Here is a 19,653-nt window from a genome sequence, read left to right as displayed (position 1 = left end):
GAGAGAGGGTAAGGATGAAGAGAAGAGATGGAGTTATTTGAGAAGACCCATATTGCCACGTGTTGATCAAGGAATGGAGTGACTTACAACCGACGTGAAAAACCATGCCTACTCAATATTTTTTACACAATTGGTGTTGAAAAAATTGCCGCCAACACTTTGTGAAAAGCCAACATGGCAGGTTTTTAATGGGCTGATGATGTGGCATCCTAGCTCCACCAAATATTTTTCAAGAGTAAGACTTGACAAATCCAGATTTAATTAATTAGACTACCTGAAAAACTATTTAGCTTTCTTTATGTACTCGTTCCCCTAAGGTATTTTGCTCCCTTTGTTTCTCAAAGAAATCAGTTCAGAGAGTGAGCACGGGCCGGATGGGTCAGGTCTCGAGACATTTTTCTGGCCCAGCCCCAATAGGTCAGTTCAGTTCGATCTAATTTCCTACTTCGGAGTTCTCGTATTTTGTTCTATTCTTATTCTCTTTTATTCGCTAATTAATGAGGAAATTTGACTAACTTTTGACATCTAATATTTCTCTCCTTTTTAAATTGACACAAGTTCTCAATAAATGAAAAATCATAGATTCTATTTTTGAAAGATTGAGAAACTTATCGCGCCATTAGATTTCGACAAAATAGGTATTGTTAAAGATCTCTTGATAAATGCTTGCCAGCTATAATATTGAATGTATTTTCAGACTAGTGAGATCTTGGGTCAAATTATTTTTTGGCTAAACAATGAAATAGGGGTACCCACAATCACATTATTATTCGCAGGTGGCGAATTGCCAATAAGATCAAAAGTAGCAACATCTTTAATAATAGCCGCAACACAGCAATTATTGCCACTAATCATATAGTTTGCTGTAGTAAGTCATTCATATAATCATTATATGCATAATAGATGATTTTATCTATACCAATGTGCCTATTTTTATATAAAAGTTTATATTCGTTCAAATCTTGACCACTAGCAATTGCAATCTCACTCTCAATATCAAGAAACGAAAAGAAAATGTGAAATACAAATTGTAAAAGGAAGTAGATAAAAATTAAAATAGACGGTTTTCTTATTAAATTCTGTTAGGTAAGCTTTTTTCTGTTACGTTTCTATCCCCTGCAACAATTTGCCAGGTTTCTATAATGAATTCATGTAGTTCATTTGTCATTGTCATTTTAATTTTCTATCCCTGCAATAACCTCCTGGACCTCCAAAACAAATAGTGTACTGTTGACACCTGATTTTTAGCTCATTTTTTTTTATATTTTTAAAAATCTCAAAATTAGTACTAGGAATCTTGGCCAAGCCTCGAAACCTACTTCTAAACCAAAAATAAATTTTTTAGCATTTTCCTACATTTTTCTTTAATTTCTTTTAGTCAAAATAAGTGAACAAATCAAGAAAAATAGCAAATGGAATCAAAAAATTCCATAAAAATAGTAATTAGTCTTATTTTAAATCCAATTTCATTAATACATCATCAATTTTGAAATATTTCAATCGGGTATGTGTTTTTTCCCAAAATTGGGCAAAATCAAACCCGAATTGAACCAATTAAATCTTTTCTAGTCATTTTTAAGTCATAGTGTCTTCACAACAAATGATTCTGGGACCTTGAATTACATAATGGTCTATCCAATTGCACAATTTGTCAAAGAAATCATAAAACCCCAAAATTCAATTAAAAATTAGAAATTTTGAGTCCAAATTGGGAATCGTGCCCAATATGAAATTGTCAAACCATGAGACCATCATTTCTAGGGTTAATCAGATGTGGGTAATTCAATTTTGGCACCAATTTTACCTAATCAGGTCATTAGGACATCGAATTGAACAAAACCCCAATAACCCGATTACAAAAAGTTAAAAATCTAGGACATGATTTTGTCAAAAATTTGGCAAAATTACATATTTGGGTTCAAAATGTGATGGGGAATTCAATGTTGGGATCTAATTTGAAAAAATCGATCGAAATTAGGCTCAATTTGAGTTTTTAATCAAAACCGGACTTTCCGGGTCGACCGGGTCAACCCGACCCAACCCGACGACCCGTCTTCTTCACCCGACTCACCCAAAATGCACAATAAACCCAGAAAAAAAATAGTTCGTGCCCGAGACTTTGCCGACTTTATGTGATCAATTTCGCACGTGAAAATCGAGTTGGCCAGCTGGAAAATATCCCGTTGGCACCAAAGAATATCCCAACCGATTCAGGGTTGGTTAATAACAAACTTTGGACAGGAATTTTGATCAACAAAAAACAAAGAAAAACCGAACATTGATAGGGGAAGGTGTTCGACGAATTGCCGAAGAGAGAGAGAGAGAATCAGAGAGAGAAAAGAGAGAGAAATAGCTTGAGAGGTGTGTCGAGACCCCAAGGACAGAGCGATCATCGTTTTTTCGACAAGAAAAATGCCGGCAAATCTGCTCCGATGGAGGACTTCCACATCTGGTGAACCTGTGCAAAAGTTGGTTGCCGGCGCCTAAAAATCAAGCCTGGCCAGTGTGTCCAGACGTTCCCAAACGAGGCTAAGACCACGGATCAACAATCCAAGTGTCAAAGAGGAGTTCTACGGCGACTGATCAGCTCGAAGACTTCATTTGATTCCTCGACGAAGCAGGTAAACTTCGGTCCTCTTCACGGTTTAGATGAAATTCCAGAAAACATGATTCAATTCAATCTTGTTGTTCATGCCATTTTAATCGTAGTTTACTCTTTCTAGATGTTTAAAACATGTTTCTGATCATTTTTTCATGTTGTTTGATTGCATTTTGACCGTTGAATATGCATAAAATTGTGTCGGCCACCGTTGATGAACCATACCGGAGCTCGGAGACCATCGCCGGAGCGTCGCCGTGGCCTTAGGTCACTCAAGTAAGTCATTCTTTACATTGCTTGATGTTTTGTTAGTGATTAGAATCGAGTTAGATGGCTAGGGCGTTCTATATTGTGATTTGAAGATTCAGTTAGTTAGTTTAGAACAAGTTGCGAGTTAGGTTTTTGGACCTGTTTTTTTCGCTAGCCGGCAAACGTCCGCCGTTGTTCCGGGCAGGCTAGGTTGAAAATAGAATACATGGACATCACAATGGTGCAATCGGAATGGCAAAATAGTCACCGGAAGGTCATCGGCAACGAGCCCAAACCAGCGGCTTCGAAAACACTTAATACAGAATCATGCACACCACATGTTTGACAAAATGCCTCAATGAAAAGGGCAAAAAACGGCGCCGTTTTGGCGTTGAGCTCACCGGAGAGGACGACCGGGGATCGGTGCCGGCGAGGCTCGGTTCGGTCAAGCCAAACCGGGTTGAACCGGGCCGGTCCGCTTCGTTTCCCGACGGGAATTTTAAAAAATAAATAAATAAAATCTAAAAAAAATTGAAAAAAAAATCAATAAAAAAATTATAAAAATTTTAAAAAAAATTCAAAAAAATTCAAAAAAATTCAAAAAAAATTTCTGGAAAATAGAAAAATTCACAAAAGAATTTCAAAAAAATAGAAAATTCATAAACATTCAAAAAAATTTAGAAAATTCATAAAAATTCAGAAAATTTTAAAAATACAAATAAAAAATGTAAAAATTCAGAAAAATCTAAAAAATTGGAAAATTCATAAATTTTTTTCGGAAAATCAAAAAAATCAGTTCTCGGTTAATGGAAATTCTCAGAAATTCAATTTCCAAAAAAAAAAATAAAAAATTTCAAAAATCCACAGAATGGTTCAAAAACACTGTGACCAACCTTAGAAAGTGAAATTTGAATTTTTGGAAGTACCCAAGTGACATTTTTAGAAAATCTCAAATTCAGGGGTTATAACCTCGAAAAAAACCCTAAAACTCTAAAAAATACGAATCATGAAATGAATAAGCTTCTAAGGCTTCATTAGGGTTTGGATGTTTTGATTGATTTTCATTTTTAGAGACTACTTAGGATTGATTGATTTGATTGACATTAATTGCGCATTTAATTCTTGAATGATTTTCCCCGCGATTAGAAGGGATAGAATTAGTGGGTAAGCCTCGGAAACTTGCATGACACGTTAGACATCGTATCGTTTTTAGGTACCGAAAGGGCGTTAGGGATCTCAATTTGAGATTATTAGCGTAACCAAGTTCCCGTACTCAGAATCTCTGGCTCGTAAAATCGTGGTATTTCTCCCGTACCCCGATTAGGTTTCTAGTCAACCTACCAATAATGACTAGTGGCGACTCCAAAATCGAAAACTTAGATCAAATAAGAAATTACCATCCGCTGTCACGTGAGGTATGGTCTGGGAGAGACCCTTACACGGAAATACCTCCTTAGCGCGCAAATCCCAAAAGTCCCAAAAAAAAAGAAAAGCGCAGCGCGACAGGTAGGCACTTCGATGTCTTCTAACAAAGTGAAAGTTCATCAAACCATAAACATTAGATTTGTCCACCCACTCCGCCGTCTTATTTGAAGTAGGTAGGAATTTGCCATCCGATTGAATCCAATGGAGGCGTTGAAAGATGGTGGCATGGTTGAAATTACCATCGGGACTGAGACCACTTCCCATTGGTGGACAAATCCCGTTGCTTCCAGCTAACCCAATTCCTCCCCAAGCTGTGTGTAGCGAGCCATTGCGCAAATATAAAAATGGTTCCTTTGGCCAATAGTCTACTTCAACCGATCGATCAAACCATGGGAATGGATCTACAGGGCTATCACCTTCTTTGGCCAGATCTTCCAACCTTTTCACAATTACAGTTCATTGCGCTTGCTCCTTTACCTTCAGGAAAGAGCGGCGACTTGCTGGTTTATCCATCATCCAATCCACGAATGAAACCTGGCGAAAAAGAAAGAAGTGAACATGAAGCTGAGGAACGAAGTAGCTCGCCTAAAAGGAGAGGAACGAAGCTTCGTGTTTGTTTTTCTTCAAAGCCCCAATCCGCTCTCGCTTGCCGCTGCTAACGGAGTCTCAGTTCAACCACCAATTCCCAGAATTTTGATCCTGATTAGAAGGAAATATTGATAAACAAGTGGTAATGGAAAAAAAAAATGCAAAAATCATTCACACTAGTTTATTTTATTAAACTTTGTGATATCACAAAAATATTACGACATGGATGCAACAATTCATATGCTTATATATATATACTTTCGGTAGTGTACAATGATAGCAAAAATTTTAACTTTAAGAACAAAACTATTAGTCTCCAATATATTTTAGCAAAAATCATTATCTTAAGCACCTTGAAAAAGATCAAACACACCTGTTAGATATTGATTGCAACCTCATATTGAGGTCCCTGGTAAGTAGAAGTGGGATCTATTGGATAACTGGGGGTTACTTCCCTATCCACCTGGATGAAACCCGGACACAGTACATTATAGCACCAACTGCGATAGCCATCAGTTTATGAGAACAATGATTTAGTCAACAAGATTCAAACAATCTCCAGTGTCTAGTTTGGATTTCGAAAATTAGTGAAAAAATGATTTAATTAAGAATTAGCAATTATCTTCACAGTTCACCTATCCAATATGTGAACAACCGAGAAAGAGTATCGCCAAATAATTGTGGAGAAACCTAGAAAAATAAGAGATTTCTCTCTTAAATCATTATACCACATGTTGAACTTCTTTTGTCCAAAAAATTATAACATCGACTTACTTAAAAAATCACTTACCATTTAACTAGCTACATTCGTGCTAATATGCTCTAGGGGACCAGTTTCAATCCACACATTATGTGCACTGAGTTAATCACGAGCAACAATTAGATTGTAGGCCGTCATACGTCCACCTCCTCCGTATTTAATATTTTCTATCATGTTGTCTGTTAGAAAAACCACTTGCCAATGATAATTTGTAACTTAGACTACTAGAGAGTGAAAGAAACTAAATAATCTTTTATTCACCTATGCCTACCGGTCTTACTTTAAAAGATGCAATGATTTTCTATTTGTACACAAATCATGGTTTTGAGATTGTACTAAGTAGACATTTGGCATGTGGTCTCATGAAATGCATAGATACATAACCTCATTAGTAGATTTAAAAAAAAATTATTTATGATATTGTATGTGTGTAAATATACATGTGAGCATGGGAGAGAGGGATAGTACTGTGGTCGTGAGCTATTTTAGCCTATTTGTTAGGCATTTTTATTGTATATATTTCTTCCTAATATAGAATCATTTCTATTGTATATCTCCTAATTAGGGTTTTCATATGTCCTATATATATAACAGGATTGAGTATTGTAAATGTACAGAAAACATATTCATTGAATACAAAAAGGAGAGTCTTTTTCTACATGGTATCAGAGCCCTAGGGTTTGATCCTTGGGGTACTGTACGTCAATCATCGACTACGGCGGTCCCGCTTTCTTTCTTTATTACACCGTCCGACGTGCGTCTTACTCGATCTTCTTCATCGCAATTCAGTTTGCGAAGCTGATCTCATGGCCGACGAACAGCCGAGTGTTGCAACTGACCAAGCGGATGCTAGTACCTCTGCTACTGCCATTCTGGCAGACCTGACTGCTATGATGAAGCAGCTCTTGACCCAGCAGGCTGCGCCGCCGCGCATTGAAACTCCTGTTGCACCGATTGCTGTCAAGCTTGATGGCAAAAATTATGGCGTATGGTCCCAGGTTGTTGAGATGTATGTCTAGGGCAAAGACATACTGGGCTATTTGAATGGTGATTCTCCTGAGCCCCCTCCTACAGATCTGTCTTTTAGACAATGGAAGACCGATGATTCTACGGTGAAAGGTTGGCTTATCAATTCTATAGACCCAAATTGATACCAAACTTTATTCGGTTTCCTACTGCGCAGCCGTATGGGATGCCGTGGCAACGACCTTTTTGATGGATCCGACACCTCCCAAATCTATGATATTATGAGGCAGGTTTCTCGATTGAAGCAAGGCGGTGGACCCATCGAGAAATATTACAATCATCTTCAAGGGCTCTGGCGTGAGATTGATTTCCGCCGTCCTAATCCTATGCAATGTCCGGCCGATATTCTGAGGTACAATGCCATTGTCCATGAAGATCGAGTTTATACTTTTTTGGATGGTCTCGATGACCGCCTGGATAATGTTCGTGCCGATGTTATGAAGATGGATCCATTTCCCACTATTGAGCAAGCTTATGCCCGAGTCGCGAGAGGATATGCGCCAACTGTCATGCTCTCCACTCCCGTTGAGGTCACCTCCGGTTCCGCTATGGTGTCACAATGGGGCAAGGGTGATCGCTTAGTGCTTTCTACCCGGGGACCTCGCCCTAAACCTGGTATGCCAATTCAATCCGAGGGATGCTCTCACTGTGGGAATCCTAAACATACAGCAGCATCTTGTTTTAAACTGCATAGTTATCCGGACTGGTGGGATGATTTTCAAGCCAAGAAGAAGAAACTAGGCTCCCAAAAGGGGCGGAATGGAGGGCAAGCTTCCTTAGTGACTAGCGGCTTGTCATTAATTCCCATGGAGTCTAAATCTGATAATGACGAATCTCTTGAAGGTAATTGAGGGTTTGTCTTTGCTAATGGACATGGTGATGGTCATCATGGGTGGATAATTGATTCTGGCGCTACAGATCATATGACCCCGGAATCTGGTGACCTTCTTACATCTACTACACCACGTCGAGATCATATTTACAAATGCTAATGGACATAGCTTTCCTGTGATGGCTGCTGAGCGTGTGTCTGTCACGCCTTCTATCTCTCTATCTCATACCTTACTTGTTCCTTCATTGTCTAATCGTCTGTTATCAGTTGGATAGCTTACTAGTGAGTTGAACTGTGTTGTGCTTATGTACCCTGATTTTTGCCTGTTTCAGGACATTCTCACGAAGGAGATTATTGGGCGTGGTACTAAGAGGGAGGGGCTGTATTTCGTGGATGAAATTACTTTTGGACGGACCTATCATTCTCGTGGACAGTTAGCTCAAGAGAAGGAACTTTGGTTATGGCACCGTCGGTTAGGTCACCCATCCTTTGGGTATTTACGGCAATTGTTTCCCAAGTTATTTCATGGTCTATCGAACTCTAGTTTTCAGTGTGATACATGTATTTTGGCAAAGAGCCATCGCACTTGTTTTCCTCCCAGTTTGAATATAAGTTCTACTCCTTTTTCCTTAATTCATTCTGATGTATGGGGTGCATTTCCTATTACTACTGTATCTGGGTTTCAATGGTTTATCATCTTTGTTGATGATTGTACACGTATGACTTGGCTATATTTGATGAAACATAAGAATGAGGCTGAAGCTATCTTTCGGACTTTCCACCGTATGATTCAGACTCAGTTTGGGGCCAAACTTCAGGTTCTCAGATCTGATAATGGTGGCGAATACTTAAGTAAACCTCTTGCAGCTTATTTTCAAGAACATGGTTTGATACATGAAATTCTTGCCCTCAGACCCCTCAGCAGAATGGTGTTGCTGAGCGCAAGAATCGCCATCTTCTTGAAACCACTCGAGCACTCTTGGAGGGTAGCCATGTTCCCCATCGTTTTTGGGATTCTGCCGTAGTCACAGCTGCTTATTTATTGAATCGCATGCCTTCCCGCATTTTGAGCTATCGTACGCCAATGCAAGCACTTGCTGCCCATGTGTCTCTTCCTTCGGTTCTTACTTTGCCTCCTAAGGTGTTTGGGTGTGTCGCTTATGTCCATCTTCACAAAAATCAGCGGACCAAACTTGACCCTTATGCAGTCAAATGTGTGTTTCTTGGTTATGGCCCTTCTCAGAAAGGGTATCGGTGTTATGATCTTGCCGGGAAGTACACGTATGTCACCATGGATGTAACATTTATTGAGACAGAGTCCTATTTTCCTTCCCCCCAGTGTCCTGTTCAGGGGGAGACTAGTTGTAGAACCAGACATTGGTGGGAGGTAGGAATTGCAGGAGCAACGGATAGGTGTGCATGGTCACGTGATTCTGAGGCTGCACGTGATTCTGGGGCTGCTGAGGCTGAGAATTTTGAGCTATTGCCGCATGATTATGAGGATTCTGAGGCTGCACGACCAAACAATACTGAATTACTGCATGGGTCCGAACAAGTGTCAACAGATGCAAAACTGCAACAGAACATTGAATTACTGCATGGGTCCGAACAAGTGTCAACAGATGCAAAGCTGCAAGGAGATCTATATGGAGCTTCCACCTGGATACAGATGCGCAGATAAGCCGAACATGGTCTGTAAGCTGGAAAGATCATTGTATGGGTTGAAGCAGTCCCCTCGTGCATGGTTTGGTCGCTTTAGCTCAGCTATGAAAGGGTATGGATACTCCCAAAGTAACTTAGATCATACGTTGTTCTTAAAAGGTGCTCAAGGAAGAATGACAGCTCTTATCATATATGTAGACGACATGATTATTACGGTGCAATGATAGTGCGAGAGATTATGAGACTCGAGGAATTATTATCTAGGGAGTTTGAGATGAAGAACTTAGGAGGTCTGAAATATTTCCTGGGAATCGAGGTTGCTAGGTCGAAGGAAGGGATTTACTTGTCTCAGCGGAAGTATGTTCTTGATCTTTTGACCGAAGTTGGCATGCTAGATTGCAAGCCTCGCAGACACTCCTATGGTACAAAACCGTAAGCTTGGAGAGTACCCGATCGACGCCTACTAATAAAGAGAAATACCAAAGGTTAGTAGGTCGATTGATTTACTTATCACATACACGTCCTGATATTGCTCATGCAGTAAGTGTGGTGAGTCAGTTCATGCATGCACCTAGTGAGAATCATATGAGTGCTGTGTGGCGCATCATTCGATATTTGAAGTCAGCCCCAGGAAAGGGGTTGCTATTTGCAAAGAATGGCCACCTTGAAATAGAAGGTTACACAGATGCAGATTGGGCTGGAAGTGCGACAGACAAGAGGTCTACATCAGGGTATCTTACATTTGTGGGAGGCAACCTTGTTACATGGAGAAATAAGAAACAAAAGGTTGTAGCTCGGTCTAGTGCAGAAGCTGAATTCAGAGGTGTAGCAAAGGGGTTATGCGAACTTCTATGGCTTCGGAAGCTGCTAACTGAGCTCGGGTATCGATCAGGTTTGGAAATCAAATTGTTTTGTGATAATAAAGCAGCCATAAATATTGCTCATAATCCAGTTCAGCATGATAGAACCAAACATGTGGAGATTGACAGACATTTCATCAAAGAGAATTTGGAGGCAAAAGTGATCCAGCTTACCATTTGTCAAGTCCGAAGACCGCTTAGCTGATATATTGACAAAGGCTCATTCAAGTAGAGAATTTCATTGCTCACTTATCAAGTTGGGTATCAAAGACATCTTTGCACCTACTTGAGGGGGAGTGTGGTCGTGAGCTATTTTAGCCTATTTGTTAGGCATTTTTATTGTATATATTTCTTCCTAGTATAGAATCCTTCCTATTGTATATCTCCTAATTAGGGTTTTCATATGTCCTATATATATAACAGGATTGAGCATTGTAAATGTACAGAAAACATATTCATTGAATACAAAAAGGAGAGTCTTTTTCTACAAGTACATGTTGATTTGAAGAAATATTTTGTCCCATAGCCGCGACAGACGGTATCTTGCGCAAGGATCTTGCCTTTATCAAATCTTCTTTTGTTACTCAAAGAATGGGTACTGTTTTGCTGGGGCAAGGGTCTCTCAACCCAAATCTTACCGATTTTGCATTTGGAGAAGTTTTGCACAGGCTAGTGACATGTAGATTCAGTTCTATCTACAAGAAGATCAAACTGTTTATAGAAGTATCAAGTAAACCATTTCACCTAAATTATCCAATATTGGTTTGCATAGTTATCAATTGATTTAGGAGAAAATTACAAATTTTTTACCTTAACCTTATGATTTTCAGTAGAGGATGATTGAGTGCCGGTTGTTTGTTGATATTAACACAGTCAATTGTGTCTCATTCTTTAGTCTTGATAAAATCAAACAGAGTTAATCACTCGCCGAGTAGCAATCGTATCTCGAAGATTAACCAGATAAATTGCAATATCTCTGCAAAATTTAAATGGGATTATTGCAAAAAAAGAAGAAAAGGGTTTGGTGGAAAATTACCATAAAAGTCTTGATGGATGGCTTGTTCATTGTTCTAACCTGGCTTTCCAAGTCTAATTCATCCTCGTAGGAAATATTTACCATCTCACATAGAGAAAGACCGAAAAATAGGAGCACCAACAGCACAAGTTCCACATTCAGTTTCATGGTGATAAAAAAGAAGCGTAGGGTAAGGCCTCTAGCAGTTAATTGCGCTTCGTTTAATATATTGTGATAAAAAAATGGTTAATATATTGCGAAAAAAATGAATAAAAAAGAAGCGTACAGTAAGACCCTCTATCGGTTAGCTATGCTTGTTTAATATATTGCGAGAATTTCACTTTTTGTCCATAATTTCACCACAGGCTTTTGATGGGACAATTTATTTTATTATATACTAGCAAATGGGCACCATTTGAAAAGTGGTCAAAGATAAATATTTTAAATTCCAATTATGGTAAAAGATAAATGCTTAAGAGCCTAGAATTTGTCTTTGAATGATGCATGTTTGCCACTTGTCTCATTCTTTCAGTCATATCATTCATAATAATTGCCAAAAGCCAACTTTATACTTGACAACCCAAATATACATATAAACTGCAAAATGACAAATTTATTCATTAAAGAGAAAAGGGGCTTGAGGTTTGACCGGAAATTAGAGCATCGAGACGCTAAAGCTTTTCCATAAAATAATGCTTGGTTGCCATTTTAAAAATTGTACAAGTCAGACAATTGTTTGCAGACTCCTTCCACATTCACCACATGCATAACTAGTTCCAAGGCCTGTCTATATTGTCCAAAACTAAAGTGTTATGAAATAAAGGTTACAAATTCAAAATGCAAGTGAAATTATAAGAAAATAAAGAAACTGAAATTGAAAGAAGAAAGTAGAGAAAAGCTACATATGAAGCAAGGTGCTTCCAGGTTGGCCAACAATATATAATGAAATCTTTCATTAATTTCAATGAATATAAATTTCAACTATTTAGAGATTTTTTTTTAAAGATTTCATCTATTTGAGAAACTGAACTCTAATTTTTGTGAAACAATAGATTATTTAACTTACAAGGAAATATAAAAATACTCAAGTAAGTATGGAAAGTGCTAGAAATTTAAGCAATCATGAATGTTAGATATTCAGTTTACGTTTGACTAACAATTTTGTCCCTCTATTAACATCATGCCATTATAATTGCACCACAGGCTCTTAATGGGACTTATTGGGGAAAGTTCTTCAAATTTATTTTATTATATACTAGAAAATGGGCACACACGTTACGTGTGTGCAAGAAACTAACACTTGAAAGATGGTCAAAGATAAATGTTTTTGATTCCAAACATGCAAAACATAAATGTTTAAGAGAGTTCAAATTGTCTTTAAATAATGAATGCTTGCCACTATCCTAAAAAATGCTTGTTTGCAACTTGTCTGATTCTTTCATGGTCATATCATGCTTCATTATTACCATAGCCGAGGTTACTCTCGACAATAGAATATACATATAAACTGCAAAACGACAATTTTTTTCATTAAAAAGAAAGGCAGTTGAGGTATCACTAGAAATTAAAGCATCAACATGCTAAAGCTTTTTTATGAATAATGCATGGTTGCCATATTAGAAAGAGTAAATGTTAGACATTTGTTTGCAAACTCCATCCACGTTCATCACATGCAGAACTAGTTTTGACTCCTATCTATTGTCCAAGACTAAAGTGATATGTATTAAATGTTACAAATTCAAAATCCAAATCAAATTAAGAGAAAAATAGACAAACTAAAATTGAAAGCAGAGAGAGTCATATAGACGCAAGGTACTTCTAGGTACGGATTGATAGTTTTGCGAAAATTGGCAACCGCTACGAAAGAATCAGGTCAAGCAGATGTTTTAAATAACATGAACAGATTGTGTGCTAAAACAAATATGAGTGAAAGACGGAGCACACAAAGATATATAGTGGTTTGGCTCTATCACAAAGCCTACATCCATTGTCCACACGAATAGCCTTAAGTCGGGTTGGATTGCACTCTCTGCTAAACAAGTTAAAAACAACAAGCACTGATCGTATCCGATGATAAATCAAACTATTAGGAATAAGATACTGTTATCACTCTTGCACACTTGATTTTCACACAATTACAATGCAGCAAGAATATAACAATGAAGATCTCAAGAGAGTGGAGCAATATTAGCTAGGAATTCAACTTTTGAATAATTTTTGGTTTATATATATTGCGCGTTTAACACTATGGCCTAAAAGATCTTCTCTTTTATAGACATCTCCATTCTTCCCATTGGAGGTGTTCCGGAGAAGCAAATAGCCGTTAGAAATCCGTTGGTGCAGTTGTTCAGAGATGGAATTGCCCATACAATCTCTTTTCAGTGAACACTAGCTAACTATCCTAAAATAGGTTCTACTGTTGTTGTTCTGTCGCCGATGGCTTTGACAAGTCTGACAGAAAGCTTGTTCCAAGTCCTTTTACGACTTCTGATTCTTTTGCTATGCATTTCTAGTCGACAACGGCTATATTTTGATTTCTCCAATTAATGGTCACTATACCAACATCACCAATGAGAAGATATCCACAGCATCGACACAAACATCATCATCGACTAATATTTAAGTCTGTTGGTGCTATTTATGAGCAGATCAGATTTGTGATCTTTTTCCTTTGCGGGTATCACTTCTGTCTTTAATATATTATCACGAATATATGCAAATATCATAGTAAAAATTATACTAAGGATAGTTTTGGGATCAACAAAATACTTTGAGATGGTTCTCCAATAGAGGAGTGACTCTGGTCGCAGCGAGACGTAGTGGAGAACGCGCAGCGATGACAACAATAAGGAGGTCTCGTTCCTCTAGGAGTGTGTCTCTCTATGTAGTAAATGTGTATCTTTTTATTCTATTGTTCAACCTCAATTAAGAACCCCATAATTTTGAAAGAACAATATGCTTATATAGGCAAAGATTAGGGTTTTCTTTGATTTGAGATTTCCTAATTTGAATTAAAAGCAAATCTGATGTATATTCAAGATTAGGAATCCTCCCTTTATTACCACCTTGTGATCCATATTAAATAATATTAAGCTTATTACTTCCAATTTCGATTAAATTTCCTATCTAGCACACGCCAAGCCAATTTTTTGCCATAATGTAGATTTTGGGGGCTTAATTTGACCTTCCATTTTATGAGCATAGTCCAAAAATTTAATTAAGCTCGGAAATCCCTACTTAAGTCCATTAGCACCAGACCAAATCGTTCCTCTTTACTAGTTCATTTTAGCATCATGCTTGAGGTTTAGGTGGTTTGGTTTTTAGTTAATTTTAGTATTTTTGGTGTGTGTGAGAATTTAGAATTTGAAGATGGACATTTTTGGAAAGAAAATGACATTTTCGTAAATAAAGAGACAAAGATAATTTATGTGAAGGTATAAAGTGGTTTTCAAGGTAAAACACAAGTGTGCATTTGGTAGAGTAGAGGCATGTAAGTGCATCTTTGCTACTATGTCTAGAATTTCATCTGACTCTTATTCATGACTTCATTTCCTATATCCATAATACTCCCATCTATTCGATTGTTTGTCCAAAAAGAATTATGTCCTTTTAAAACCATCTTAAATTTTATATTAAGCACAGTTATTTCTCATAATCTTACTAGAGCGTAAACCGGCTTTGCGTGTGAGACTCATGATGTAGACGTAACCGCACACTAAGAACAATATCAATAGTGAAAGCAATGGAAAAAAAATCAATTTCAATAGAAATGAAAGTGTCACAAGTGGTGACTTGCAACCTAACATTTATTTTTCCATGGAGCGCATGACTTACTCAACCCAAAACTATATTCCCAATGCACAAATCAAGTGTAAGATTCATTCTGGCTGCTTCCCTAGCGCGTCTATAATTCAAGCCACGTGTTGGAATGTTACAAAAGCAACCATTGATGTGTTGTTTTATTAATTATGGGTCAATTTCCTATTATTCCTCTCTTCTTCGTGACCTTGAATACATATCCAACGGAGGTCCTATCTGGTGCAATATGGTAGAGGACCAGTAAAATAATGTTTCTCCAGACCTTACTCCATTGGTCACGAAAATCTGGCAGGACCCAACTCGATTTCTTTTCTGTTCTTTTTATTCTTTTTTGGGGTTCTTTTTTTATCCTCCCATACGAAACACCGATGAATTTTATCATAACTGGGGAAGGTTTGAAGCGAATTCTGCTCGTGGAGAACCGGATTCCTAGTACTATGTTTTTGCTATGTCGAGTTGAAAGATCACTGGCTGAGGACTAAAGGCTGATTAATTATGGACATAATTGAGATCGAACATTCTAATCTTAGCCGAAATCTAAGACTCCGTGACTGGACAAGATCATTTTCCATGCAGAGCGAAAAGTGTATAGCGATAGATGGTCGAGATAGGTTTGGAAAATAGGATAGCAAGAAGGAGCAAACTGATGCAGGACGGAAGCGGGCGGCAAAACATGATTGAGAATCACAGAAAGGGGAGAAAAATGGGCTAACGAAAAAGGTAAGGAAATCAGATAAAAGGCAGAGGAAAGGGTAAGAAATGCCAAGATTCGGCAACAATGATCGCACATATACCATCCTCTCACATAATTATGGGTCCAGCACGAGTGTGGTCGACGTCACGTTTGAAAGTAGTGAGAAAGTTTTTAGAATCTCCCGGAAATGTTATAATAACATCGATGTAGACATAATATCGATCTTCACTTATCTAACTTAATCTATCTTTACGGTCGATCTTGGTAATCTTAGGACACAACACCCGTTGGGTTGTCAGCCGCCACTTGCCTAAACCTTTCATGTTTGGACGCACAGTGGATAATTTGCCATGCACCATTCCAAGCCCATAATTACCAACTTGCCAGGTCAAGTTGATGTGAGGATCATCACTCTTACCAAATAATAAATTATAATCACTTGCGTCAAATTTTCAACTTTTAATTGACAATATATCAAAACTGGTCTAATGATGGTTACTCCAAAAGAAAGATTGGCTGCTAGCTTCAAAGGAGTGCCGCATTCTCCGCGTCAGTTCGCCGCATTCGAAAAGAATAAGGAAAGATTGGACTTTGGATTTGCCGGTCAAAACCTCAACTTGTGTTTGATTTTTCTCTCCACGAAACGACGCTCATAATCTTGTTTCTACACGTGGCACCATCTGGTGGGGCCCCTAGGGAATTTTAAGGAGGCACCTCTCCACTTTTCCCTCGTTGATGATGATGCAAAAGTTACATGAGAAGAATTTCTGGGTATGACCTAAGCATGTGGACATCTATCTTTGCCGTTCCACACCTTGGGCCCAATGTTAATGTCGATGAGAGATAAATAAAAGCAAAAAAAACAGAAAAAAAAAGGCAAAAAAAGGGGGAAAAGTAAGAAATTAATATTCTTTGTCCGCCCAACTTGGGTAAATAACATCGTCCCCTCATAACACCTTGCTGGAACTGGACAATGGGAGGAGGGAATAATTTCTTGCCCTTGATGCTCTCTAGAGATTCCTTTCAAAAAATGATTCGAAATAAAAAATAGGATCTCCCGTAAAAGATGCCTGAGTAATGAGATACTTTCTTCCGAAATTTTGCTCTTGATATAATGCATGGGCAGAGAGTTGGGACCACCCAATTAATTCTGCATTGGCCCCATCTGTGTTCCAATTATATATTGCCACCTATCAAACTAATTTATGATTAATCATATTGAACAAAACCTCGCATATCTCTCTTTATTTGCTAGCCCTATGGTGTGAGCTTCGGCACATGTGTCAACGCCACGCCTCCATCGATCGCCTCTAGGGTGGATTTTCTTTGATGCATCTTGTTATGAGTGAATGTGATTTGTCCAATTTTTAATGGAGGGTGTATGTAAAGTGCAATGCTCTATAGGATCATCTAACTCTGCCTAATGCATGAGGGAATCAATGAAAGGGCATGGGTGGAATTTCACTTGGGATAAGAATGTGTCACGCAGGCTATTGAATGGTATCAACTGATTTGGATAGGCGGGATCAGCAAACACAATTTAATCGGTAGGCTAGTTTGTAGAGATGGACTACCAACAGCGGAGATCGTATCACGTTGGATGCCTACAGTATCAAGACATTGTAATTTCTATTTGGCTGGTTTGGAAAATCGAGATAATCTATTCTTTCAGTGCACGTGAACCGGAAGCATATGGCGTATTATCCTCGCACAGTATGGAATCCATCGTTCTTTAGGAGGATGGAATGATGAACTTCAATGAATGATCAAGGTAATCAAAGGCAAAGACTAGGTGGTGAGGCTTTCAAGGTATCTTTCTTAGCAACTATATATTGCATTTGGATGGAACGTAATCACAGACGTTTCCAAAACAAGTCAAATGATGTCTCCATCATTGTGGCTAAAGTTCATAAACTTGTCAGAAGGCGAGCTTTGAATTATAAATATTCTAGACCTTCCCAGACAAATGTAATATTGGCTACTATATGAAGACTTCCTCACTCCATTTTCTCACGTTCTTACTTATCTTTGTAATGCCAGGAAATGCCCCTAAGCTCCTATATGTCATCTTATAAATGATACTTACATTTCAAACAAAAAAAAAAGAATGTGTCGTGCATGCATGCCTGCACTCAGCTTAGAGATGAAACCAACCTTCCCCAAGAACAATGAAAGGAACATTAGGAGTTAAGAGAACGTTTTATCTAGACGTTTCAGAATTTTTTTTTTATTTTTTGCTACTTTTGAAAATCTATCATCTTTGGGAATCATCTGAGAAGAAATCAGACATTGGAAAAAAAAAAGGCCAAAAAGAAACACAGGGAACCCACACGAGGCCAATCACAAAGTGTATATATAGGGTCCCCAAACCCAGACTTCAAAACCACCAACCGCATTTGGCTCTCTCTTGTACTCAGACACAGCAGAACATAAGCAGTATATTGCTGTTCTTTGTTGGTTTCTAGCTCCAAGACTCTGCAATTTCCATCAAGGTTAGCTCCACTATACTGTTATTACTTTTCTTCGACATTGTTTCAAGTTTGAGTTTTGGAGTCATTTCTAGGTCTTAGAAATATATTACAAACAACTCATCATATAATAGCTTTAGCTTCCATGTTAGGAAACAGCCGTTGTGGGTTTGGAAATAAACAGTAGTTACCCATATAGAATAGAAGACAAGAACATCAGGATGATCAACAATATGACCTTATCTAGAAAACAAAGACACTAGTCTGGAACAAAATGCAGTTTCAGCATGTTTTCTCATCAGCAATATACATATTTAATAAAATTGGAGATAGTCTGAGTCACTTGATTCCTAGCCTTTACTGATAGAAAAGGACAAAAAAACTCACACAAATATCAATGTTCATTTCATCAATATCTTATTAGTTTCTATTGTAGCTCATAAAATCAAGTTGCTGAAGCTGAATTTGTTTCCTATTTCGCAATGAAGACAGAGAATGAGCTGGTCCGGAGGAGACTGGTTGTGCGGTGCTTGCCAGCACCAGAACTTCAAGAAGCGGGAGGCATGCCAACGATGTAGTTATCCCAAGTTCGGAGGCCCCGACGTCTCAACGTACCTGCTGTACAATCGAACAGAAGTCTTGGCCGGAGACTGGCATTGCAATGCAATGAGCTGTGGAGCTCACAACTATGCGAGCCGATCGAATTGTTACAGGTGTGGTGCGCTCAAGACTGATTACGTCGGCAGTTGTAGTGGAGGATACAGACCAGAGACAGGCGTTCCTCCGGGGTGGAAAGCCGGTGACTGGATTTGCGATAGGTGGGTCCGACGCTCTCTAGTGCAGTTGCGTTAATTAAGTTCATTCTCATCTGTAGCTCATGAGCCGTAGCAAATTATTTTAGGAATTTAATTCCATCCTTCCTTAAGAAATTTGTTAGAAGGACATGAATTTTCTATTACCCAACAATGTGATGTAACTTCTACTGATCTTCTTCCACTTAATATCCAAGTTTTATTCATTTCTACAGTTAATACTATCTAAAGAAATGTGATTTGGGTTTCACAGATATGGATGTGGAGTGCACAACTATGCCAGCAGGACAGAATGCTTCAAATGCAAGACACCAAGGTACTATGGTAAGGCCAACCGAATCTATTATCTTATGTTCACCCTTTCTTCTGTTGCTATCAATTAGCTATAGATTATAAAGTATACTTGCACTTTTTATGTTGTTCAATAATGCAGATTATCTTTTCTTTTCAGGTGGTGCAACTTAAGGGGAGAAAAGCTTCAAGAACCCCCTTTGACTTCTCCACAAAATGCCACATTTTTGCTTTAATTTTCTGCGGAAAGATAACAAATAAATGTATCGTTGTGTTAGTAGTCATTTAATGTCCCTTTTGGCACAAATCAATGCTGTCTACTCCCTCAAGGGTTTTTCTTAGCTTCATTTACATAATGCATGCATTTTCAGAATCTCTCTCTCTGACACAACATATGCGCGCCCGCACTAACACACATTGTGTGGATGAGGGGAACATCTGTAAGTCAAGAGGCCATTGAAATGGGTGGTCCAAGGGAATCGTTCTCAGATGGATCATAGAATGCACAACTATAGAGAGCAAAGTTGGTGAGCCAAAGAGGAAAAAGAAAATA

The 19,653-nt window shown here is 38.3% G+C and overlaps 1 protein-coding gene across 1 annotated transcript; it reads left to right on the top strand.

Moving 5' to 3' along the window:
* The first annotated feature begins 17,925 nt into the window (after nucleotides 1–17,925).
* On the top strand, nucleotides 17,926–19,429 carry LOC115691537 (uncharacterized). Its single transcript, XM_030618189.2, has 4 exons — nucleotides 17,926–18,021; nucleotides 18,486–18,815; nucleotides 19,063–19,133; nucleotides 19,261–19,429. Exons 2-4 carry the CDS (start codon nucleotides 18,493–18,495, stop codon nucleotides 19,272–19,274), a joined length of 408 nt encoding a protein of 135 aa, XP_030474049.2. The 5' UTR covers nucleotides 17,926–18,021; nucleotides 18,486–18,492; the 3' UTR covers nucleotides 19,275–19,429.
* The last annotated feature ends 224 nt before the right edge of the window (nucleotides 19,430–19,653 follow it).

The sequence above is a fragment of the Syzygium oleosum genome, unplaced genomic scaffold, assembly GCF_021117445.2.
Source record: "Syzygium oleosum isolate NSW1041296 unplaced genomic scaffold, Sole_v2.1 Sole_v2.41, whole genome shotgun sequence".
Taxonomy (NCBI): domain Eukaryota; kingdom Viridiplantae; phylum Streptophyta; class Magnoliopsida; order Myrtales; family Myrtaceae; genus Syzygium; species Syzygium oleosum.
This window is presented reverse-complemented; position numbering and strand designations above follow the sequence as displayed.